The 20,343-nt window shown below is 34.9% G+C and overlaps 1 protein-coding gene across 1 annotated transcript; it reads right to left on the bottom strand.

The window, feature by feature from the left end:
• Positions 1-8,435: 8,435 nt before the first annotated feature.
• LOC124889406 lies at positions 8,436-10,144 on the bottom strand. Its single transcript, XM_047401078.1, has 2 exons — positions 9,361-10,144; positions 8,436-9,282 (listed from the first exon to the last, which is right to left on the bottom strand). The coding sequence occupies exons 1-2, from the start codon at positions 9,406-9,408 to the stop codon at positions 8,887-8,889; spliced, it is 444 nt and encodes a 147-aa protein (XP_047257034.1). The 5' UTR covers positions 9,409-10,144; the 3' UTR covers positions 8,436-8,886.
• Between the last annotated feature and the right edge of the window lie 10,199 nt (positions 10,145-20,343).

Genomic DNA, 20,343 nt, shown 5'->3' with positions numbered 1-20,343 from the left:
ACCAGTTGAGATTCGGGGCATGTTGGTTAAGTGACTACTTCCCACAGTTACAGTTTTAGTATCAATCTTTAGAAACCAGGACTGTCAAATACAGTCATCTATCTCAGTGAGGAACTCAGTTAGTTCTATTGATTCATGGACCACTCGTCAGATAGGCTTGGTCCCATATAAAGTTATTCAGTATCAGATTTAGAGACACCCGTTAGATAGGCTTGATCTCAGTCTCAGATTCAGTTGAGTAATCTCATTATCAGATCCTGAGATCACCCGTCAGATAGGCTTGATCTCAATCTCAGATTCAATTGAGTAATCTTATTATCAGATCTCGAGATCACCCGTCAGATAGGCTTGATCTCAGTCTCTTATTTAGTTGAGTAATCTCATTATCAGATCTAGAGATCACCCATCAGATAGGCTTGATCTCAATCTTAGATTTAGTTGAGTAATCTCATTATCAGATCTAGACATCACCCGTCAGATAGTCTTGATCTCAGTCTCACATTCAGTTGAGTATTCTTGTTATCAGATATAGAGATCACCCATCAAATAGGCTTGATTTTAGTCTCAGATTCAGTTGAGTATTCTTGATATCGGATCTCGAGATCACATGCTAGATAAGACTGATCTCACTTCAGTACTCATTTATCAGTACCAGATAATTCAGTTATTCAGTATCTCAGTATTAGTAGTGAGTTCAGATGTTAGTAATGCAGTACCCGAGTTTCAGTACTCAGAGTTATGATGATTGTGATTATGGTTTGTGTATTCATGCATGTGTTCTCATTCAGTACTATCATGATTATTCAGTTAAGTAATTGTTCATGCATAAGCCCTTGCATTTAACCTTACCTCATCATTATACTGGGTATATTCCCGTACTGATGCATTTGTGCTATGGTGTTTTATTTGACATCATAGGTTAAGAGTCACGAGATCCAGAGTACCCTTAGCAGCTCAATCCCAGGCAGCAGTAGTAGACATAGCAGTGAGTCCTCTTTATTTGAGAATGATCCTTATATCATTATTGCATCAGATTTTTTTTATTTTCAGTAGACGGAGTTAGTTGGGGACATGTCCCATCAACTCTACATCTTAGGCAGTTTAGAGGCTTTTAAGAAAGATATATCAGTATTCAGTTTTCAATTTTGAGTATTTTTATAAGTTTTAAACCTTATGGTCAGTTTCTGCATTTATTATCTATATTAAGCAGTGTTCAGGTATAGATATCAGTAGAGGGTTGGCTTGTGGTCTTTTGGGATCATGAGCACCATGTGACGTTTCGATTCCAGAAAATTGGGTCGTTACACAACTCTTGAAAACTCTTTTCACAGGAATCTGACCAAAGGAACTTAACTTTTTTTGGGTCAATTGGGTCATGGGAGACGCAATAGAAGAGAAACCCTCAACAAAATGGTGGTAATAGCCAGCTAGACCCAAAAAACTCCTAATATCAAGATACTGCTTGAACACTTGATTCATAAGGTCCATGAAGGCTGCGGGAGCATTGGTTAGTCCGAAAGACATGACAAGAAACTCAAAGTGACCATAACGGGTTCTAAAAGTTGCCTTTGGGATGTCACACTTCCTTACTTTGAGTTGGTGATAACCGGATCTAAGGTCTATCTTGGAGAAATAACTTGCACCCTGGAGTTGGTCAAATAAGTTATCAATTCTAGAAAGAGGGTACTTGTTCTTGACTGTGACTTTATTAATCAGACAATAGTCAATGCATATACGCAAAGAACCATCTTTCTTCTGCATGAATAGGACGGGTGCACCCCAAAGAGATACACTGAACCTTATAAGACCTTTGTCTAAAAGATCTTTAAGTTGTTCTTTCAACTCTTTAAGCTCTGTGGGTGCCTTACAGTAGGGAGGAATAGAAATAGGCTGAGTGTGGGGAAAAAGATCAATCCCAAATTCTATCTCTCTATCGGGAGGTACACCTGGGAGATCTTTTGGAAAAACATCCGAAAACTCATTATCAATTTTGACTGACTGAATAGTAGAAATCTTGGACTTAGTTTCTTTAACTCTGACTAAATGATAGATACAACCTTTGGATATAAGCTTTCTGGCATTGAGATAAGAAATAAAATGACTTTTAGGAGATACTGAGCTTCCGATCCATTCAAAGACTGGCTCATCAGGAAACTGAAACTTAACCACACAGGTAAGGTAGTCCATAGATGAATAACAAGAGTGAAGCTAGTCCATACCCAGAATAAGACCAAAATCAACCATATCCAACTCTATCAAATCAGCAAATATGACTCTATGAAGGATATTAATAGGACACTTTTTATACACTTGCCTAGCAACAACTCCCCTACTAGAGAAAAAACTAGAATAGGCTCAGGGATATTTTTAGGACTCAGTTCAAAATTCATAGCAACCAATGGTGTCACATAAGAAAAATTTAACCCAGGGTCCAACAGCACATAAATATCAAAGTGAAATAGCGTAGCATACCAGTAACAACATCGGGAGAATTCTCCTGCTCATGACGGAAAAATAAGGCATAGAATCTATTTTGGTGCTGACCACCAATAGTGCTAGAAGAAGCGCCCTCTGGAGAAGCTGGACGGGTTGCGGGAACTTGTGCATTGGTGGTCTGTACCTATGATCGGGTATCTCTGCTCCCCTGTCTGGCATGTGAGCACTCTTTAAGTCTGTGGCCCATCATTCCACAACCAAAATATCCTCTCTACTCAGCCAAAGACTCACCAGGATGGGTCCTACCACACTTAGCATAGGGACGAAAATTAGGCCTGTTACTCACACTATTTTAGGATATAGACACAGCAGGCCTGTTCCCTTGCTCCTGCCTGCCTCGGGGTATGGAAGCACTAGCGGATGAAGGTGATATCATAGACGAATGGCTCTATAACTGAGAGTGGTTCCCTCCATGGGACCTAGCTGACCATACTCATGCTGCTCGGATCTAGCTCTCTTGTTTCCCTTTAACCTATCTCTTTCCCTTATATTATCCTCCTCTATCTATTGTGCATGTATCATCAATTTGGATAAATCCATATCCCTATTTAACATAGCATTCCTGCACTCTTTCAACACTAAACTAGAAACACCTGTCATGAACTTACTCATGTTAGAGCGGGCGTCAGCAATCAAGTTAGGAGCATATTTTGCTAACTGGTTGAACTTCAGGCAGTACTCCTTAATAGTCATGGAGCCCTGCCTTAAGTTCATGAACTCCTCTAATTTTGTCTTCCTTATATCTAATGGAAAGAACTTATCCAAGAACGCATCTTAGAATGCCTGCTAAGTAATAAGGGCATCATCTTGTCCTCTACTCTTCTTCCATGTACCAACCCAGTCATAAGAAATATCCTTCAACCTGTAAGACGCTAACTCTACTCTTTATTCCTCAGATACATGCATCACCTACTTGATCTTTCTCACCTCTTCAAGATATAACTGTAGGTCCTTAACTGTGTTGGACCCATAGAACTCTAGCGGATTCATCCGTATGAAATTACGAATCCTGGCAGTAGCTAAATCACCTCCCTGCTGCTGTGGAGCTGCGGCCTAGTTATTGGCCTGAACATTCATAGTGGCTGCTTGGGCTGGTGCCTAAAAAGTTGCCCAGAACTCGACAGGGGACACGTTTTCATTCAAGGGATCAGCAGGCTGAGGTTCCTGATCATTATTGTTTCTGTAGGCTCGACGAGAAGACATTTTCTAAAATAAGAGAGCACGAATTAATAGCTGAGAGAGACATCTTTAAGCATGATAGACTCTGAAAGAAAGAAATGACTTTTTCCTAAATGTTTCGCAGCCCCTTGCTCATAGATGTGGCGCGCTACATACCGATGATCAAGACTCTACTTAACAAGGCTTGTCGGACTCCTTAGGACTCCTTAAACCTTAGGCTTTGATACCAAGTTTGTAACACCCCAAAAATGGGTCCCAAAGTGTCACACTGTGCTTAAGGCTACAAGTAGCCCCAAGCTAACCCTTTGAGCCTGCTACTTCACATAATAACTTGCTTAGAGATGAAATAAACAAATCACGGGCACTGTTATATCAAATCATAAGAAATACAATGAAAATACTTTGTCTGAATAACTATAATACTGGAAATCTCGACATACTAACAATATGACAACTAGTCTGACAAAGCCTCTACTACTCAAGAACTAGAGAGCCCTTGGGACATGTCCCCGAAAAGAAATGAACAACTACTAGATAAACTAAATATCTGAATATAACCAGTCCTTAAACCATGAGGACTCACCACTGTGGAGATGTAGATAAAGGCACTCAGGGATCACTGGCGAGGCTGGGATGGAGCACCTGAACCTACATTACGAGATAATGTAGCACATAGACGTATATGTGGATCAGTACTTTAGGAATGTATTGAGCATGTGGGGGTATATGCAAATAAATAATCAGTATCACAAGTCTTAATAGAAAACATGCATGGTATAATAGATGACTCACATATCTTGAATAAAATTCTCATAAGTTGTTGTAACACCCCAAGAACCTATCCCAAGATGTCACATGGTGCTCAACGTCACACATGGCCTCAAGCTAACCATCTAAACCTGTCATCACTTTCAGAACTCATTATAGCGCAATTCATGCTAAGATAAAGAGGGAATACCCATGTCATGAACATACTAAAATATAAAGTAATACTGCCCTGTACAAATAAAATACTGAAATCTCTATACACGCTGGTACACTAGTCTGACAAAGCCTCTACTACATAGGACTAAGGAGCCATTGGGACAGATTCCCAACTGACTCGTACTGAACTGAAAGTAAACAACCATCTATTAATAAGACAAAATAGGAGACACAAGTCCTCGAACCATGAGGACTCACCAACTGCAGAAATGTAGATGAAGGTACTCAAAGATCACTATCACTGCTGAGACTGAGCACCTGAACCTATATCATGAGGAAATATAGAATACAAAAGAGTATGGGAGTCAGTACTTGGGAATGTACTGAGTATGTGGGGGTGGATGCAACATTTTAAATAATATCCTAAATGTAAAAAAAAATCATGCATGCTGACAATAATAACTCTCTTCGCTTGAATTATCTAAAACATCATTTCCGTAAGTCATCAGTAATAACATATGCTTCATAAATCTCATAAATCATTTAAATCAACTCAAACTCTTTGACTCATGACTTAGAGTGACTCGGTAACTCATGGTACTTAGATTATTATGAATGTGGGAGTTTCTTATAACCGACATAACTACACTATATGAGCCGCATGGAGTCCAACGTTTTGTCCTCCTAAGGAGAGAACCCCACATTGGTGGGGGTGTTGTAATCTTCCTAGGGAGTACAATCTCAATATCATTATCACAATCCCATACTCGGTTTTTAGCCCATAATTATCAACATCAATCCTACGGTGGCACGTAGTTTTGGGGAAATACCAAATTTCTTGCTCAGTGCTAAATACTCCTCCCAGACTCAGCTTAGAAAGTGTTAGGAAATCCACCTTAATCAATATCAACTCATGGTTCTATTTTAAAAACCAAAACATAAATATATATCTCATCTGCAAATCATAAACATCTTGTGGATTCCTAACCTGACTCAAATCAACACAATATTTCTCAATATCAAGTACATTTGCTTTTCGAATCATTTTCAAATATCAAAGCTTCAAGGAAACATCATAGGACTCATTATTGACTTTCAATCTCAAATATCAATATATATTGAATAGTCAAATTTCTCATGGAAAGGAATAACTCATGACACTTGTCTTAAATCGCTTAGAAATCATCAATACGTAATGACAATATACAACTCATGAAATAAATTCTCAACTTAAGAAACATGATAGTGAAATAATCATAAATATCAAACCTATTCAACTCAAATCTCATAAATCATAAATAAAGAAATTTGGGTGTAAACCCACTTGCAAAATCATGTAAATCAATAATAGAAAGTAAATATTTAGGCACAAGAACGAAAGGAGTGTTCTTGTTCAAGCCCCACATACCTTGGATTATAATTTTGGAGATGTAGAAACTTGTTTGGAAATTCTTCCTTACATTTTTGAGCTAATATCTTTGATGTCTTTGACTAGGGGAGCTTAATTCTTGGACAACTTGGAGAAATCTATGGAAGATCCTTTAATTTCTTGGAAGGAGTTTTGATTTTTTTTTTTGGGGGGGGGGGGGGGTTTGGAAGAAACTCTAATTTCTAGATGTTTCTTGGAATAGGAAAGGAGAAAAATGAATGGCTATGCTCTACTAGGATATATATATATAAGACCATATGGGGCATAAATGACCAAAATGCCCTTTTAAAAAAGTTGAAATTCGATGATTGGGGCCTGTAACAGTCGATCTGACGGTCCATCAAGTCTCCTAATGGTCCACTAGATCATCCATCACTCGAGTGCCAAAACTAGAATGTTCTACATCAATGTGACGGTTGAAGTGACGATCCGTCAGGAAACTGATGGTCCACCAAGTCGTCCGTCACTCAGGGGCCAAAAACGAGATATTCTATCTCGAACTGATGGACCCCTTGATGGTCCGTCAATTTTTTGATGATCTACCATCTTGGCCGTCATACGGTGACCAGGAAGAGGAGTCACTACCTTGGCTTGACGGGACACTTGACGGTCCAGCCAAACCTGGGCGATCCGATATCGCTGAGTAAAATGGCTATAACTCCCTCATCCGAAGTCAGATTTCAATGAAATTGGTATAGATGGAAAGCTTATGCAATGCTATATATGACAAAAGTAGAAATTAGAGAAATACAATATGGTTTAAACATCAATCACTTTGGAATTCATATATATCCACTCAAAAGACGGATTTAGGCTTAAGAAACAATCAGGGTATTACAGTTGTTGTTAGGAAATAGATAATAGAAATCACATGAGTCATTTCACTTTATTCAAGATCTGTATTCTTTTTTTGTTCTCAAATTTTAAATTAGATGAAATCTCAAAATATAAACTTTCAGTACATAAGCTATAATCTCATGAAAGCAAAAAACTTCTTGGGAACTTAATAATCATGACACTTGAAAACTTTAGGAATCATAGGGTCATAGCCTTCAAAATCAATATACCTTCAAACTTACACTTTTAGCTTAAGGATAGTAAAACTTCTTTAAAACTCAAGAACTTGATACTTTAGGAACTTTAAGACTTGAGACTCTAGAAAACTTAAGAGACTTTGGGACACTTAGGACTCGGGATTATATAACTTTGGGAGTTTCTTCTAACCGACATAAACTATGTGAGCTGACATGGAGTCCAACGTCTTGCCCACGTTGGGGAAAGATGTTCTATCCTTGCCATCTAAGTAGAACCTTTAACTTTTAGTGATCACTAGCTTAACCCACTTGGGGTAAATTAGAAACCTACAGGGGCACGTAGTTTTGGGGCATGAGACCTCAAAATCAAGCCCAACTCGGTGCTAAATACTACTCCCTTTATTAGCTTGGAACTTTAAGAAAATCCACCTTAAACGATTCAAAAATATGTAATGGGAGCCAATATGCTTCCCCTTTATCTCAAATTAAACAAATAATGTGGATTTCTTTCTTAGCTTAGGGTCAAAACTCAATTCTTTTGTTGAAATATTGATAGACTTTTCATCAAAGTTTTAAAATCTCAACAATATGGAAATAAAAGTACACTTCTTGGAGTATCAATAATTCATCCTCAAAGACTCACAATTTCATAATAAAGTTCAACTCATGACAACAACTTTTGGAACTTCCTGGAAACATGATATCAATATAGGAATGTGCAATTTATATCATGAACTCTCAATTTAGATCATAATTGAACAAAATAATCATGCAATTCAAGACCTGAACAATTCCATAATCTCATAAACAAAATAATCATGCAATTCAAGGCTTGGAAATACGAAATTCTTTAAGAAAATCTAAAACTTTTGGGCACAAGAATGAAAGAGTGTTCTTGTTCAAACCCCACATACCTTGAAATTAAAACTTTGAGTGAGTTATTGACTTTGGGTTGCTATTCTTGAAATTAATGGGTGCTTCTTGTAGACCTCAGAATGGGGATTCCAATTCTCAAAAAATTATTGAAAATTGACGGTTAACTTTTGAGTTCTCTTGAAGTTTCTGTAGAAACCCTAAGCTATGTTCTTGGTGGTTTTTTGATGAAAGTATGAATAATATGGTATTTTTGGGGATGATAAAGGAGTGGAAAAATACCATATTCACCCTTAATGAGACAGAGAAAAGAAGCAGAAAACTGGGCACAAAGGCTATGGCCTGGGCGGCCCTTGCCCAGAGCCTTTGCTAAGGTGGGCGGCGCCTTTCCCAGAGCCTTAGCTAAGCTGGGTGGCGCCCCTTAATAACCCTTAGCTACTGGTTTGGCACCCCAAACGTGCCCTAAATGGATTTTAAAAATTTTGAAACTCACTTGAGATACCTTACGACCTTGCCCATCGCAACGCAATAACAAAATCAAGAAACGGAGGTCGGGAAGGTTGTGAAATAATTCATTGAAGTTCGAGGGCTCAAAAATGAACTAAGTGTTGGAACACTTAGCTAAAATTCTAAGTGTTAAGCTTCTTTTAACTTACTTCGAAGGCTTTGACGAAGAGGAAACTTTACGGGGTCTTACAATTATAAATATAAATTAGGATAGCAAATGATAATACCGTGTCATTCAAAGGCCGACCACAAGTTGCAAGTGAATAAAACCACTCCTTCGAATCCACAGCACAAAAGCCAAACATTAAACATTTGGGCAGTAAATATTTTCCTTTAATGTATATATTTTTGGCACATAAAATACATGAAAAATGAATACAATCAGAATATATGTGTTACCATAAGTACAAAAATGAAAAAATGAAAATCTTAAAGATAGTAAACCTACCATTTCAACGTATTCAATCCACACTCAATGAACACCCAAAAATCAGTGTTCAAGATTGAAAGATTATCAAATGCTTCAATGTCACAGATGAAAGGATTCTTTTGAAATAATATAAATTGGGAAGCACCCGAATCAAAATCTACCACATATGGAGATTTGGCTAACAGTCCTAGAAATTTTTGTCTAACTAATTTTCTAGGAGTGGCGTCTTTTTCTTCTACTTCAATGGAAGATGGTATGGAATTTAACTCGGAAGCAATATCACTAATGGATGCTTTGCTGCCCTTTTTCCTCCTAATGTACGTTCGTTTTTTCATTGGAGAGCCTTTAGATTTTAGTGGAGAGACTTTACTTTTCATTGGAGAAACATGAGTACTTTCTTGTTCATTATGCTGGAAAACAGAGAAAGAATTAAAATTTATAGAAAAATAACCACAAGGTAATAAAGAAAATGAAAAGATAGATCTTACAGATATCTCAACAACACAAGTTGTTGAATCAACATTCACAAACTTCATAGTTTCATTAACATCAGAAATTACGTCTTCTGTATCACCATTAATACCATCAAGCTCCTGTTGAAAATCACAAACACATTATAGTGAATTAGTTTAAGCAAAGAAGCATGTAAATTGGAATTTGAGACACTTATAGATCTATCAACTTGAGTACTTTTGACATCAGGAGATGTTGGCAAACTACAAGAGGCTGCAAACACACTAGAAATAACATTATTGATTATTGAATAAATATCACCATATTTCTTAGTTCCATCAATGTTGTCCTCATCAACTTCAAGACCACCAAATCCTTATTGAACAACATAAACAAGTTGTGTATCAGTTTTAACAAATAGACTAGTGGAACAATTATTGTTTTTCTTGATGATAAGAAGCCATTCATCATTGGAGATATATTGCTCACCCGAATGACTTTGTTAGGAAGTCTTGCCTCATTTTTTGAAGGTTTATAAAAAAGTAATTTGTTTTGCAGATATATTACTGTGTACAGCGGTTCCTATTTATAGTTTGACATTAAGGAAATATTTATAAATATCACAACTTTTTTCAATTAATGATGATGTTGCAGAATTATGGTTTCCTGTTGGGGAGACTTATCATGACATATTTTTAAAAAATTTGATTTTCTGTCGGGCAGAATTAATGTCATTTTACCTGCAACTGAGAATAGAGAGAAGATTTTGAGAACTCTCTACCAAAGGAAAAGGTAGAAGATCTTCAACTCCCGCATTCTTTTCCTATGAGGAAGAATAATCAATAAAAGAACAAAAAGCATGCGTAATAAAGCAGAGAATCAAAATTAGGTAAAGTTGAAGAAGAACAATTAGGAGCTAGATGCATGTATTACAAAATATTTCTTCATAGGAGCCTAGGTCATTGATTTGCTCAAAAGTGCCATTGTAACATCTCAAATTTTTAAACCAGACGTCCAAATTTTCTATCCAAAAAAGTTTGTGTAGAAAAAATTGCAATTTCTGATCTAATATGGCAAAGAGTAGCTATGAGACAGACGAGGACCAAAATAAAACTAAAGAAAGAACTAAGTGCTTCTTATGGTCCAATCAAATGAGAACAATAATATCTTTGTGATGTGGTTCAGCATCCTTGTGTTTTACAAATACTCAATGGACTAAAAATATAAGGACTAGATTACCTGATTCTTTGCTTGTCTCATTCTTCCGTGTTTAGAGGCCCCAAACCAATGACTCTTTCTTCTGAAACTTTTTATTTGTCATCTGAATGACCTTTTGTATTCTTCCCTTCTTCAGATCATAGTTTCTTTTCCTATGAGGAAAAAGAATCAATAAGAGAACAAAAAACATGCGTATAAAAGTAGATAGCCAAAAAAGGTAGTGTTAAAGAAGAACAATTGGAAGCTAGACGTATGTATTACCAAATCTTTCTTCCTAGGAACCTAGGTTATTGATTATTTCGACCATGCATTTTTTGATGCTTCTCTCTCAGATCACCGGGAGGATGAGAATTCAAGTGGGGTGAGTACACCTAGGAGAGATGTTAACCGTCTCTATTTGGAGTATTCTCTAATCTTTTAAAAGTGCATCACTTCTGAGGGAAATCCTTAAGAGATTCTGGGGATAAGAGTGAGGGAAAACAACGAATTTCTAAGATTATCACTTCAAAGGAAGAGACATGGATATCGAAGAATAGCTTATCATGGCCATGGAAAGGCAATGAGAGAGAAGCATTAGAGTCAAGAACTACATGATTTGTGTGGCCTTGGCTAAACCATGACTAAGACAATGAGTTAAATCACATCACTAGTCCTAACACATTTATACCACACAATCATATTATTAAAACTCACTGGACAACCACTAGTGAAGCTCCAAGGTCCTGGTTTTCATTTAATATCAACAGCACAAGCAGTGCTAGTAGCTATGGAAGCACCAACAATAGTGTTGTTAATAAGGTGGACATGGATACTGACCGCTTGGATTACAAAATCTTGTGGGAGGAGTTAACTATTGGAGAACATATTGAGAAGGTACGTGGAATACCTTTTACAGGTGATAATAGAATATAAGTATGATAGATTCTCCTTAACCAATTTAACAGATATTGATAAGACTAATAAGTAAGATAGCACAAGCAATATAAGGTCACATATATCAATTGAAGAGTAATAAATTCTCTTCACTAACCTTTGCACACTGTTTAGCATTATATTCGAAACTCTCACAAACAAAAGATGGTTTATTACATCTGGCTCAAGTACAGTTAGATGCAGTGTGACCCTCTTCACCACAATTACAGCTTGTTCCCCAACTCCCACAAGAACATAAAAAGTCAAGGTAGGAAACTATTAACTTATAGATCTCTCATTTTTGTAGGTCTGTGAGGATCATCATATTGATCATAAACTATTGGATCATGACTTGGTTCACCTTGGAGATTATCCAGTTGTTTATCGTATAGAATATCCCCATCCGCTTTAAGCTTTCCCAACAGTAATGTTTTGATTTCAGATAACTCGGACTTCAAAGACTTGTTCTCATCAAGAATCTTTTTAAACTTCTTCGAACACGTGCTTTGAAGTTTCTCCATACACAATACATGAAAAATTAAAAATAATCTATTTAACAGGCAAGTTTATAAAAGGGATTAGACGAAAAGAACCGATGCATACATCAAGTTTCTGATTTAACACACTAAATCGCTTGTCTTCATTGTCATTATTACTTGGCAGCTCATGCTCCAATGAGAATGCCTCAACCAAACCTTTCTATTAACCAAAAAAAAATCAATAGAAATTACAATACACACATAGTAATTAAACAAATAAAAAATAAAAATAAAATAGGTGTACATACTTACCGAAGATTTTGACTTCTTTGACTTAAAAAACTTAACTACCATTGTGTACTGTGGATTAGTACACGCCACATAACGCAATGTCAGTGGATATTTTTCTTTAGAGACTATCTACATATTTTTTTCTCTGTATTTGGGGAAAATAGCCTATGTTCATTCCATAAATGCATATGGAAAACCAACAAGTTGGTATGATGATCCGACAGTAGTTTTTGTTGGTTCCAGTGAGCTTTTAAATAAACTTATAGTTTCATCAGAAGACAATTTACCCCATCCATACTCTTTACACAAATTTGCATCCTCCAATATCATAATAAAATTAGCATAGATGACTTTGGTGGGCCTTCCTCCCCCCCTAACAACACGCCTTCTAGAAGATATATCTCAGCTAGCTTGACAACGTCTAAAATGTTTTGGACTTCATCTTTCCTTGCTTTTATAAAAAATTTCAAGTCCTTCATTTTTAATTTATCAACACCATCAAAGTAAGTGTTCAACAGATGACTACCACCTCCTTTTTTTCTAATTAATGACAATACATTACTTGAACTTATAGTCGACAACCCAGTAACAAGGCCAAATACATCAAGTGTAAACTCTATGTAACTTCTCTGGACATAAAATGACATCGAATTCTTCTTGTTACATTTTACTTCCGATAAAAGTATGTAATGTAAAAGCATACCTAATGGATTTAGATTACCTAATTTCATCAGATTTCCAAAAACCCCTTTCTCTAACCATGACAACTGAGTGTCATCCAAAAAGCTCGTTATCGATGTATGATAATTTGAATCCCCTCTCCAATGAGGGTCTAACTTGAACCAATCATTAGGATCACTAAAGTACTCGACATGATTTGTCTTGCTAGACATGATTTACAAAATCTGTAGAGTTATAAAGATAAAAACAACTATCAAATTAAAAATTAACAACAAAACAAAAATCAAGTTGCAAAATAAAATTTATTGGACAAAAAAATTGACCCAATGGCTATTCAAAACACCCAAAATCAAAACCTAAATGACCTACTAACTGGACAATAATGAGATCAATAAGTAGAGAAACCACCCAAAATGCATTTTCATCAAGGTGATGTAGATAAAAAAAAATAGAGTTTATAAATTAATCTATGCATTATAGAATGTGATTCACAGAAGAGATTAGTGATTTTCAGCTTAAAAATATTGCTAGGTAACAAATACTTCAAATGCATGCAATAAAACTAAGAAAAAATGAGAGAGAATTACCTAAAGTGCAGAGAGATGAATGGCAAAATCAAAAATCCAAAAGTTAGAATGCAATTTCACCAAAGAAAAGAGAGAAATCCGAAGCTCAAGCTTTGAGATGACTTTTTTGTATCTTTATGAACTCGAGCTATTGCAAAGGGTAAATATATTTTTAACTTTATTTTTTTGGTAATAAATGTACTATAATCCGACGCTTTCGAGCTTTGAAATAAAATTTATTGTAGCTTTGAGATGAAATTTGTCCGTAAATGTATTTTTAACTTTTTTTTGTGACAAAAATATATTTTTAACTTAAACTTGGTGCAAAATATTATGTATTTAAAAAATAATAAATTATTAATAAAATAATATATTTCAAATTGTGCCTCATGGGAAAATATTAATATTATTAATTTGTATTAAATTAGCTAATGTTCTGCAAGAGGCAAACTTAGACCCACCAAAATAAGTTATGCACGCGAGTAAGGGTAGACATAATTAGTTTGTATCGACATAATTTTACAATGTCTAACTTACGATGTCTAATTTTATAATGTCCTAACACAAGTCCAGCCAGATAAAAGTTGTACCCAATGGACAACAGTAGACTTTGTCTTAGTCTATAATAATTTGGCTGATGATCTATAACTCTTGTCTTAGAGGCAAGACTTTAAAATCACAAAAGAATAAGTTGTAACCCATGGGCAAGAGTTGACTTTGCCTTAAATATATAATGATTTGACAAATGATCTATACCTCTTACCCTAGAGGTAAGAATGTTAATTCACAAAAGAACAACTTATTCCCCATGGGCAAGAGTTGACTTTATCTTAAGTTTGTAATGATTTGATGAATGATCTATAACTCTTGCCCTAGAGACAAGACTTTAAAATCACAAAAGAACAAGTTTTTTCCCATGGGCAAGAGTTGACTTTGCCTTAAGTCTGTAATAATTTGACAAATGATCTATAACTCTTGCCCTAGAGGTGAGACTTTAAAATCACAAAAGAACAAATTGTACCCCGTGGGCAAGAGTTGAATTTCACTTAAGTCTGTAATGATTTGACAAATGGTCTATAACTCTTGCCCTTGAGACAAGACTTTAAAATCACAAAAGAACAAGTTGTGCCCCATGGACAAGAGTTGACTTCTCCTTAAGTCTGTAATAATTCAATAGATGATCTATAACTTTTGCCCTAGAGGCAAGACTTTTAAATCACAAAAGAATAAGTTGTGCCCCATGGGCAAGAGTTGACTTTATCTTAAGTCTGTAATAATTCGGCAGATGATCTATAACTTTTGCCCTAGAGGTAAGACTTTTAAATCATAAAAAAAAACAACTTGTGCCCCATGGGCAAGAGTTTACTTTGCCTTAAGTCAGTAATGATTTGATGAATGATCTATAACTCTTGCCCTAGAGGCAAGACTTTTAAATCACAAAAGAACAAATTGTGCACCATGGGCAAAAGTTGACTTTGCCTTAAGTATGTAATGATTTGACAAATGATCTATAACTCTTGCCCTAGAGGCAAGACTTTAAAATCACAAAAGAACAAGTTGTGCCCCATGGGCAGGAGTTGACTTTGTCTTAGTCTGTAATAATTTGACAAATGATTTATAAATCTTGCCCTAGAGGCAACACTTTTAAATCACAAAAAATTAATTTGTGCCCCGTGGGCAAGAGATGACTTTGCCTATAGTCTGTAATGATTTGATAAATGATCTATAACTCTTGCCCTAGAGGCAAGATTAGAAACAAGTCCATGAGCAAGAGTTGACACTACTTTAGTCTTTAATGATTTAGTAAATGATCTATAACTTTTACCCAAGAGGCAAGACTTTTAGATCACAAAAAAACAAGTTGTGCCGCATGGGCAAGATTTAACACTAGCATAATTTGTACTGACTTAGCAGATGATATATAACTCTTGCCCTAAAGGCAAGTCATCAGCTCGAGGACTTCAAAAGAACAAGTAATTACTCATGGACAAGTGTTTACACCAGACATAGTCAAATGACTTTTAAAAAATTAGTGTATTTCACAAAGTTTAACTAATTGATTATTATAAAATTCTCGACTTAGACACATAATGCGCAGTAATTGTTGACTTACATATAAAACATAACACAAGGCTTATAAAAACTAACAAATAATTAATGGGCAATGATTTATGTTATTTCACAAAATCTAACTTATTGAGTATTATATAACTATTGCCTTTAGAGGAAAATGTAGTTCAAAATTTTTCAAAAAATTAATGTATGTGAAACAATTTATACCATTTCACTATGTCTAACTAATGAGATACTCTAACATAAGTTGATAACTCAAAAAAGAGAATATATCATGATCTTTATATAACTTGACAAAAATAAACTCACAAGTAAAAAATATCAAGATAAAAAATTTGATATTTAAAAATCGAAAAAGCAAGTAGTAAACTAATAAGAAAAATAAAACAAGAAAAAATAATAAAGAGAGTGACACAAAGTCCACCCAGATAAAGATATATTCAATATTAAAGAAAAAAAGAGTGACACAAAGTCCACCCAGATAAAAGTTATGCCCCATGGGCAAAATTTGACTCTAGCATAGTCTTTATTAATTTAGTAAATGATCTATAACTTTTGTCCAAGAGGCAAGACTTTTAGATCATAAAGAAACAAGTTGTGCCCCATGGACAAGAGTTAACACTACTGACTTGGCAGATGATCAATTACTCTTGCCCTAGAGCTAAGACTAGAAACAAGTCTATGAGCTATTATTAAGTGCTCAACTTTCCTGCCTACTTCAGCAAGCGTTGGAGAACAAGTTGAGTCGTTGAGGGTAAGCTGGAGAAGATGTTCACAAAGTCAGCTCTCTCCTAAAAGCTAAGTAATAATCACAAAGTGACAAATCAACAGCCTACTATTAAGTGCTTATTATATGTATGTAAACTAAGTAATAACTGGAACCAATCTAACTAGTTATCACATTGACAATGTAAAGAACATGAAGCTAGAGGCTTACAAGCACAATGATGGAGAAAAGTACCAGAAATCATAAATATTTACATTAAATACAAATAGTTTGCCCAATTACATGATCTTCTCACTCTTTTTTAAAATGAAGACCTTAACTCAATAAGCTTCCAGAGATTATTTCTCATTACAGATCCTGCAAAGTTGTAGATAAGTACAAGCAACAATTCATGGTGTTCCTTTCTCTAATCGCTTTTCTTCACACCCCACATGAAAAAAATTAACTTCTTCTACTAAAAGGAGGTACTAACTTCTTTATTCACTTTTCTAGTTCTACAAGCTTACGCAATGTAAATGAAGCCTTAACATGGCGTCATTCATAGAAGTAATTCAACATAGTTCAACTAATCAACAACTAAACATAAATTAAACCAAAACAAAAAACATGTTTAATACACTCAGTAAAACCATAAAATTTTCTTGTGAAAAGATTTTCAACGATAACAGGGTGAACAACTAAATGTTCTATTTTTAGCCTTCTAAACCTAGACGTTCTCCAGATTCAGGTTTGTAAACCAAACTAAACACACTCCTTCGAGAGTCATTGCATTACGTGGATTATTAACCTGCAGCATTTTTTGGTTATTAAAACACAAATATCAAAAGAATAATAATTACAAGAGCAAGCATTTCCTTGTTGCACCCAAGAGTAAGGGTGTGAGACTGTGGTCAAGTGGTCAATGAAGTGTTTGAGAACTACGAGGTCTTATGTCCTAAATCCAGTGAAGACAAAAATACTAGGTGATTTCTTCCTATCTATTCTAGCCTTGATGGATCGAGTTACTCGATACTTGTTGTTGGTAAGTACCCCATAAAATTGGAATATTAGTCAAGGTGTGTGCAAGTTCAACCCATCACCAGGGTCCAGCAACTTTAGCAAGCGCTTGAGACAAAGTTGAGTCATTGAGGGTAAGCTGGAGAAGTTGTGCACAAAACCAGCTCTCTCCTAAAAGCTAAGCAATAATCACAAAGTGGCAAATTGATAGCCTACTATTAAGTGCTTATTATATGTAAATTAAGTAATAAATAGAACCAATCCAACTAGTTAGCACATTGACAATGTAAATAACATGAAGCTGGAGGTTTATAAGCATAATGGCCCGAGGAAACGACCAAAAAGCACAAATAGCAAAGCTACAATCTTATAGAGATAATTTCTGACCAAAATAAAAAAAAAAGAACAAAAGGAATAAAGTAACACACTAACACCTTTAGTAGCACAATATCTAGGACACACATAAAAACATGCACAAAATAGGCAAACAAGTTGTCTGCCCTACATTGTTTTCATAAAGTGAGTTAGAATTATTTATTTCATTATTTGGTTGACCTTAACCTACAATACTACACAAATTTAATTGTTACTTTGAATTACTTACAAATTGAGGGATGAACAAGACCGTATACAACTTAAATAGCTAATTGTACTTTGGGATAACAATACATATCAATCAAATAGAATCGTCACTTATCAATTCACACATGTATTTTCCTCTTTCAAATTTTCTATAACTCGTCATGTACAGATTTCACTACTAAGAAAAGTGTTGTGCTATAGTTGTTGTAGCTCCTACTCTAGCTCTATTAGCTCTATCATTCAGATATATCACCTAGCATCTACCTAAATCATCCAAGATGAATCCACTGTCAATTTTTCATCAAGCAATACGTGGATTAACTCTCGATATGACAGTAAAAATAAAACGTTGGGTATATCGACTCTAAGAGATCTGATATTGCTCCAAGGATAGTATTCAACTGCCCAACTAATAATATTAACAATATACAGCTTAAATGTTGCATGTGCTGACTAGTTCAAACATATTTTTCTTTCATAGGTAACTTCTCAGCTATCTCCATTACTTTTAATCAATGACTTGTTTTCCTATTACCCCACTCCCCTTCTCTCTCTATCTTCTCCTCCACACAAATTTTCCACTAAGAGGATTATAGTAATACATATATAGACACTCAAAGTTAGCCTTAACTGATAATGTAAAAAACATGAAGCTGGAGGCTTATAAGCACAATGGACGAATGAAACGACCAAAAAGCATAAATAGTCAAGCTAGAATCTTATAAAGATGATTTCTAATCAAAATAAAAAAGAACAAAAGGAATTAAGTAACACACTAACACCTTTGGCAGCACGCTATCTGGGATGCACATAAAAACATGCACAAAACAGGCAAACAAGTTGTAACTGGCCTAACGCAGACACTTTGAAGCTTATCTGAAAATAGTCCTAATCATACCTCATTGTAAGCTAATTCTCAAGTCATTTCACTTTACAAAATTAGAACAAAGTGGTTACATTAAAGTGTTAAACAAACTTAACAAAAAAAACCCAATTATTGGCATATTTGACTTCAACATTCATCACTTGTACATAACATTACTAAGTTAGTAGATGATCTATAAATCTTGGCATAGACGCAAAGACTAAGCCCCCATAAAAACAAGTAATGCCTCATGGGCAAGAATTGATCCTGTAACATTTTCTATTAATTAAACAAATTTCCAATAACTCTTGCCCTAAGGGCAAGACTTATCCCACAAAGAAACAACTACCCCTATAAATAAGAATCGACACTACTTTGTTCTGTAATGATTTGATGGATCCTCTATAATTCTTGCCCTAGAGGCAAGAATTAGCTCACAATAAATATATTTAAAGGAAGATAGACTGACAGAGAATTCTTCAGACATTGATGTAAAATACATGTAAATGATAAACTGAATTTAGTAGAAACTTACATCAACAATGATGTTAATTAAGTTTAAAGGCAAAAGTCCCGAAGAATTGGAAGCAACAGCCACTGAGAGACGCTCTATTTCTTTAGCAGAAGCAACATCCATTTTTTTTTATTAATCGAGTTTGAAGATTTGAGAGGTGTCCGATGAAGAGAAAGAGGAGCAAGAGAAGAGTATTTGAGAAAATAAGGGAAAAAGATGAACAACGAGAATAGTATTTGAGAAAAATCTAAAAAAAAAAAAGAAATAATAAAAATCCAAAATAAAGGTTAAAGACAAATAAATTTAAAAAAAAAAAAGAAAAAATGAAGAAAATAGATAATGGTTGAGAAAAAAGAGAAAAAAATATAGGTTGAGACAAATAAATTAAAACATGAAAATAAAATTAAAAGAAAAAATAAAAAGTGAAAATAATAAAAAAATAGAATAATAAATTTAAAAGAAAAAATTAAAAACTAAAAAAAAGTAGAATAATAAAAATAAAGGAAAAATAAAAAAGTGAAAATAATAAAAAATAAAATTTGAGAGATAAATGAGTATGGAAAGTTTAAATATATATTTGAGGTGTAGAGAGGCAAAATGATACTTTTAGTATATTAAAAAGTAAGGAAGACTATTCTTCAAAGACATTTCTTATTGGGGTCAAATATTTAAAGTCACCCATATTTGGGTCTATGAGATGCAATTTTCTACCCTAATTTGGGTCTATTTTTTAGATTAACCGAATACATTACCATGTCCAGCAGCCCAAGAGGCCACCAACCTGATCCAATTTCCCCCTTCAACCCAAATCAATACCACACAATGATGCCAGGCCCAACAGACCTCCCTACCCGACCCACTTATTTTCTTTTTTAGCAAAACAGCACCACAACAGCAAAACCAATTCCAACAATCAAATATGCGTAAAAGAACCGTTAACAACAATATCAATGTCAACAACTTAAATATCAACAGCTGATAATGGCCAAACCCACCGGTCATCAGCCATTAACAACAATATCAGCATCAACAGTTCCAATCAAACAGTCAAACCAACAACAACGTCGACCCGACCAAACCCACGAATAGCTTCAAAAGACCAAACAACGATCCT

Source organism: Capsicum annuum, chromosome 12, assembly GCF_002878395.1.
Source record: "Capsicum annuum cultivar UCD-10X-F1 chromosome 12, UCD10Xv1.1, whole genome shotgun sequence".
In the NCBI taxonomy this organism is placed as follows: domain Eukaryota; kingdom Viridiplantae; phylum Streptophyta; class Magnoliopsida; order Solanales; family Solanaceae; genus Capsicum; species Capsicum annuum.
The sequence above is the reverse complement of the archived record's forward strand: the minus strand, read 5'-3'. Positions and strand labels throughout refer to the sequence as shown.

Bases quoted from the DNA above. Each gene is read 5' to 3' on its own strand.
- LOC124889406 (XM_047401078.1), bottom strand. From the start codon at position 9,408: ATGAAGTTTGTGAATGTTGATTCAACAACTTGTGTTGTTGAGATATCT. The intron at 9,283-9,360 runs GTAAGATCTATC...TCTGTTTTCCAG, and splicing joins CTTGTGTTGTTGAGATATCT to CATAATGAACAAGAAAGTAC.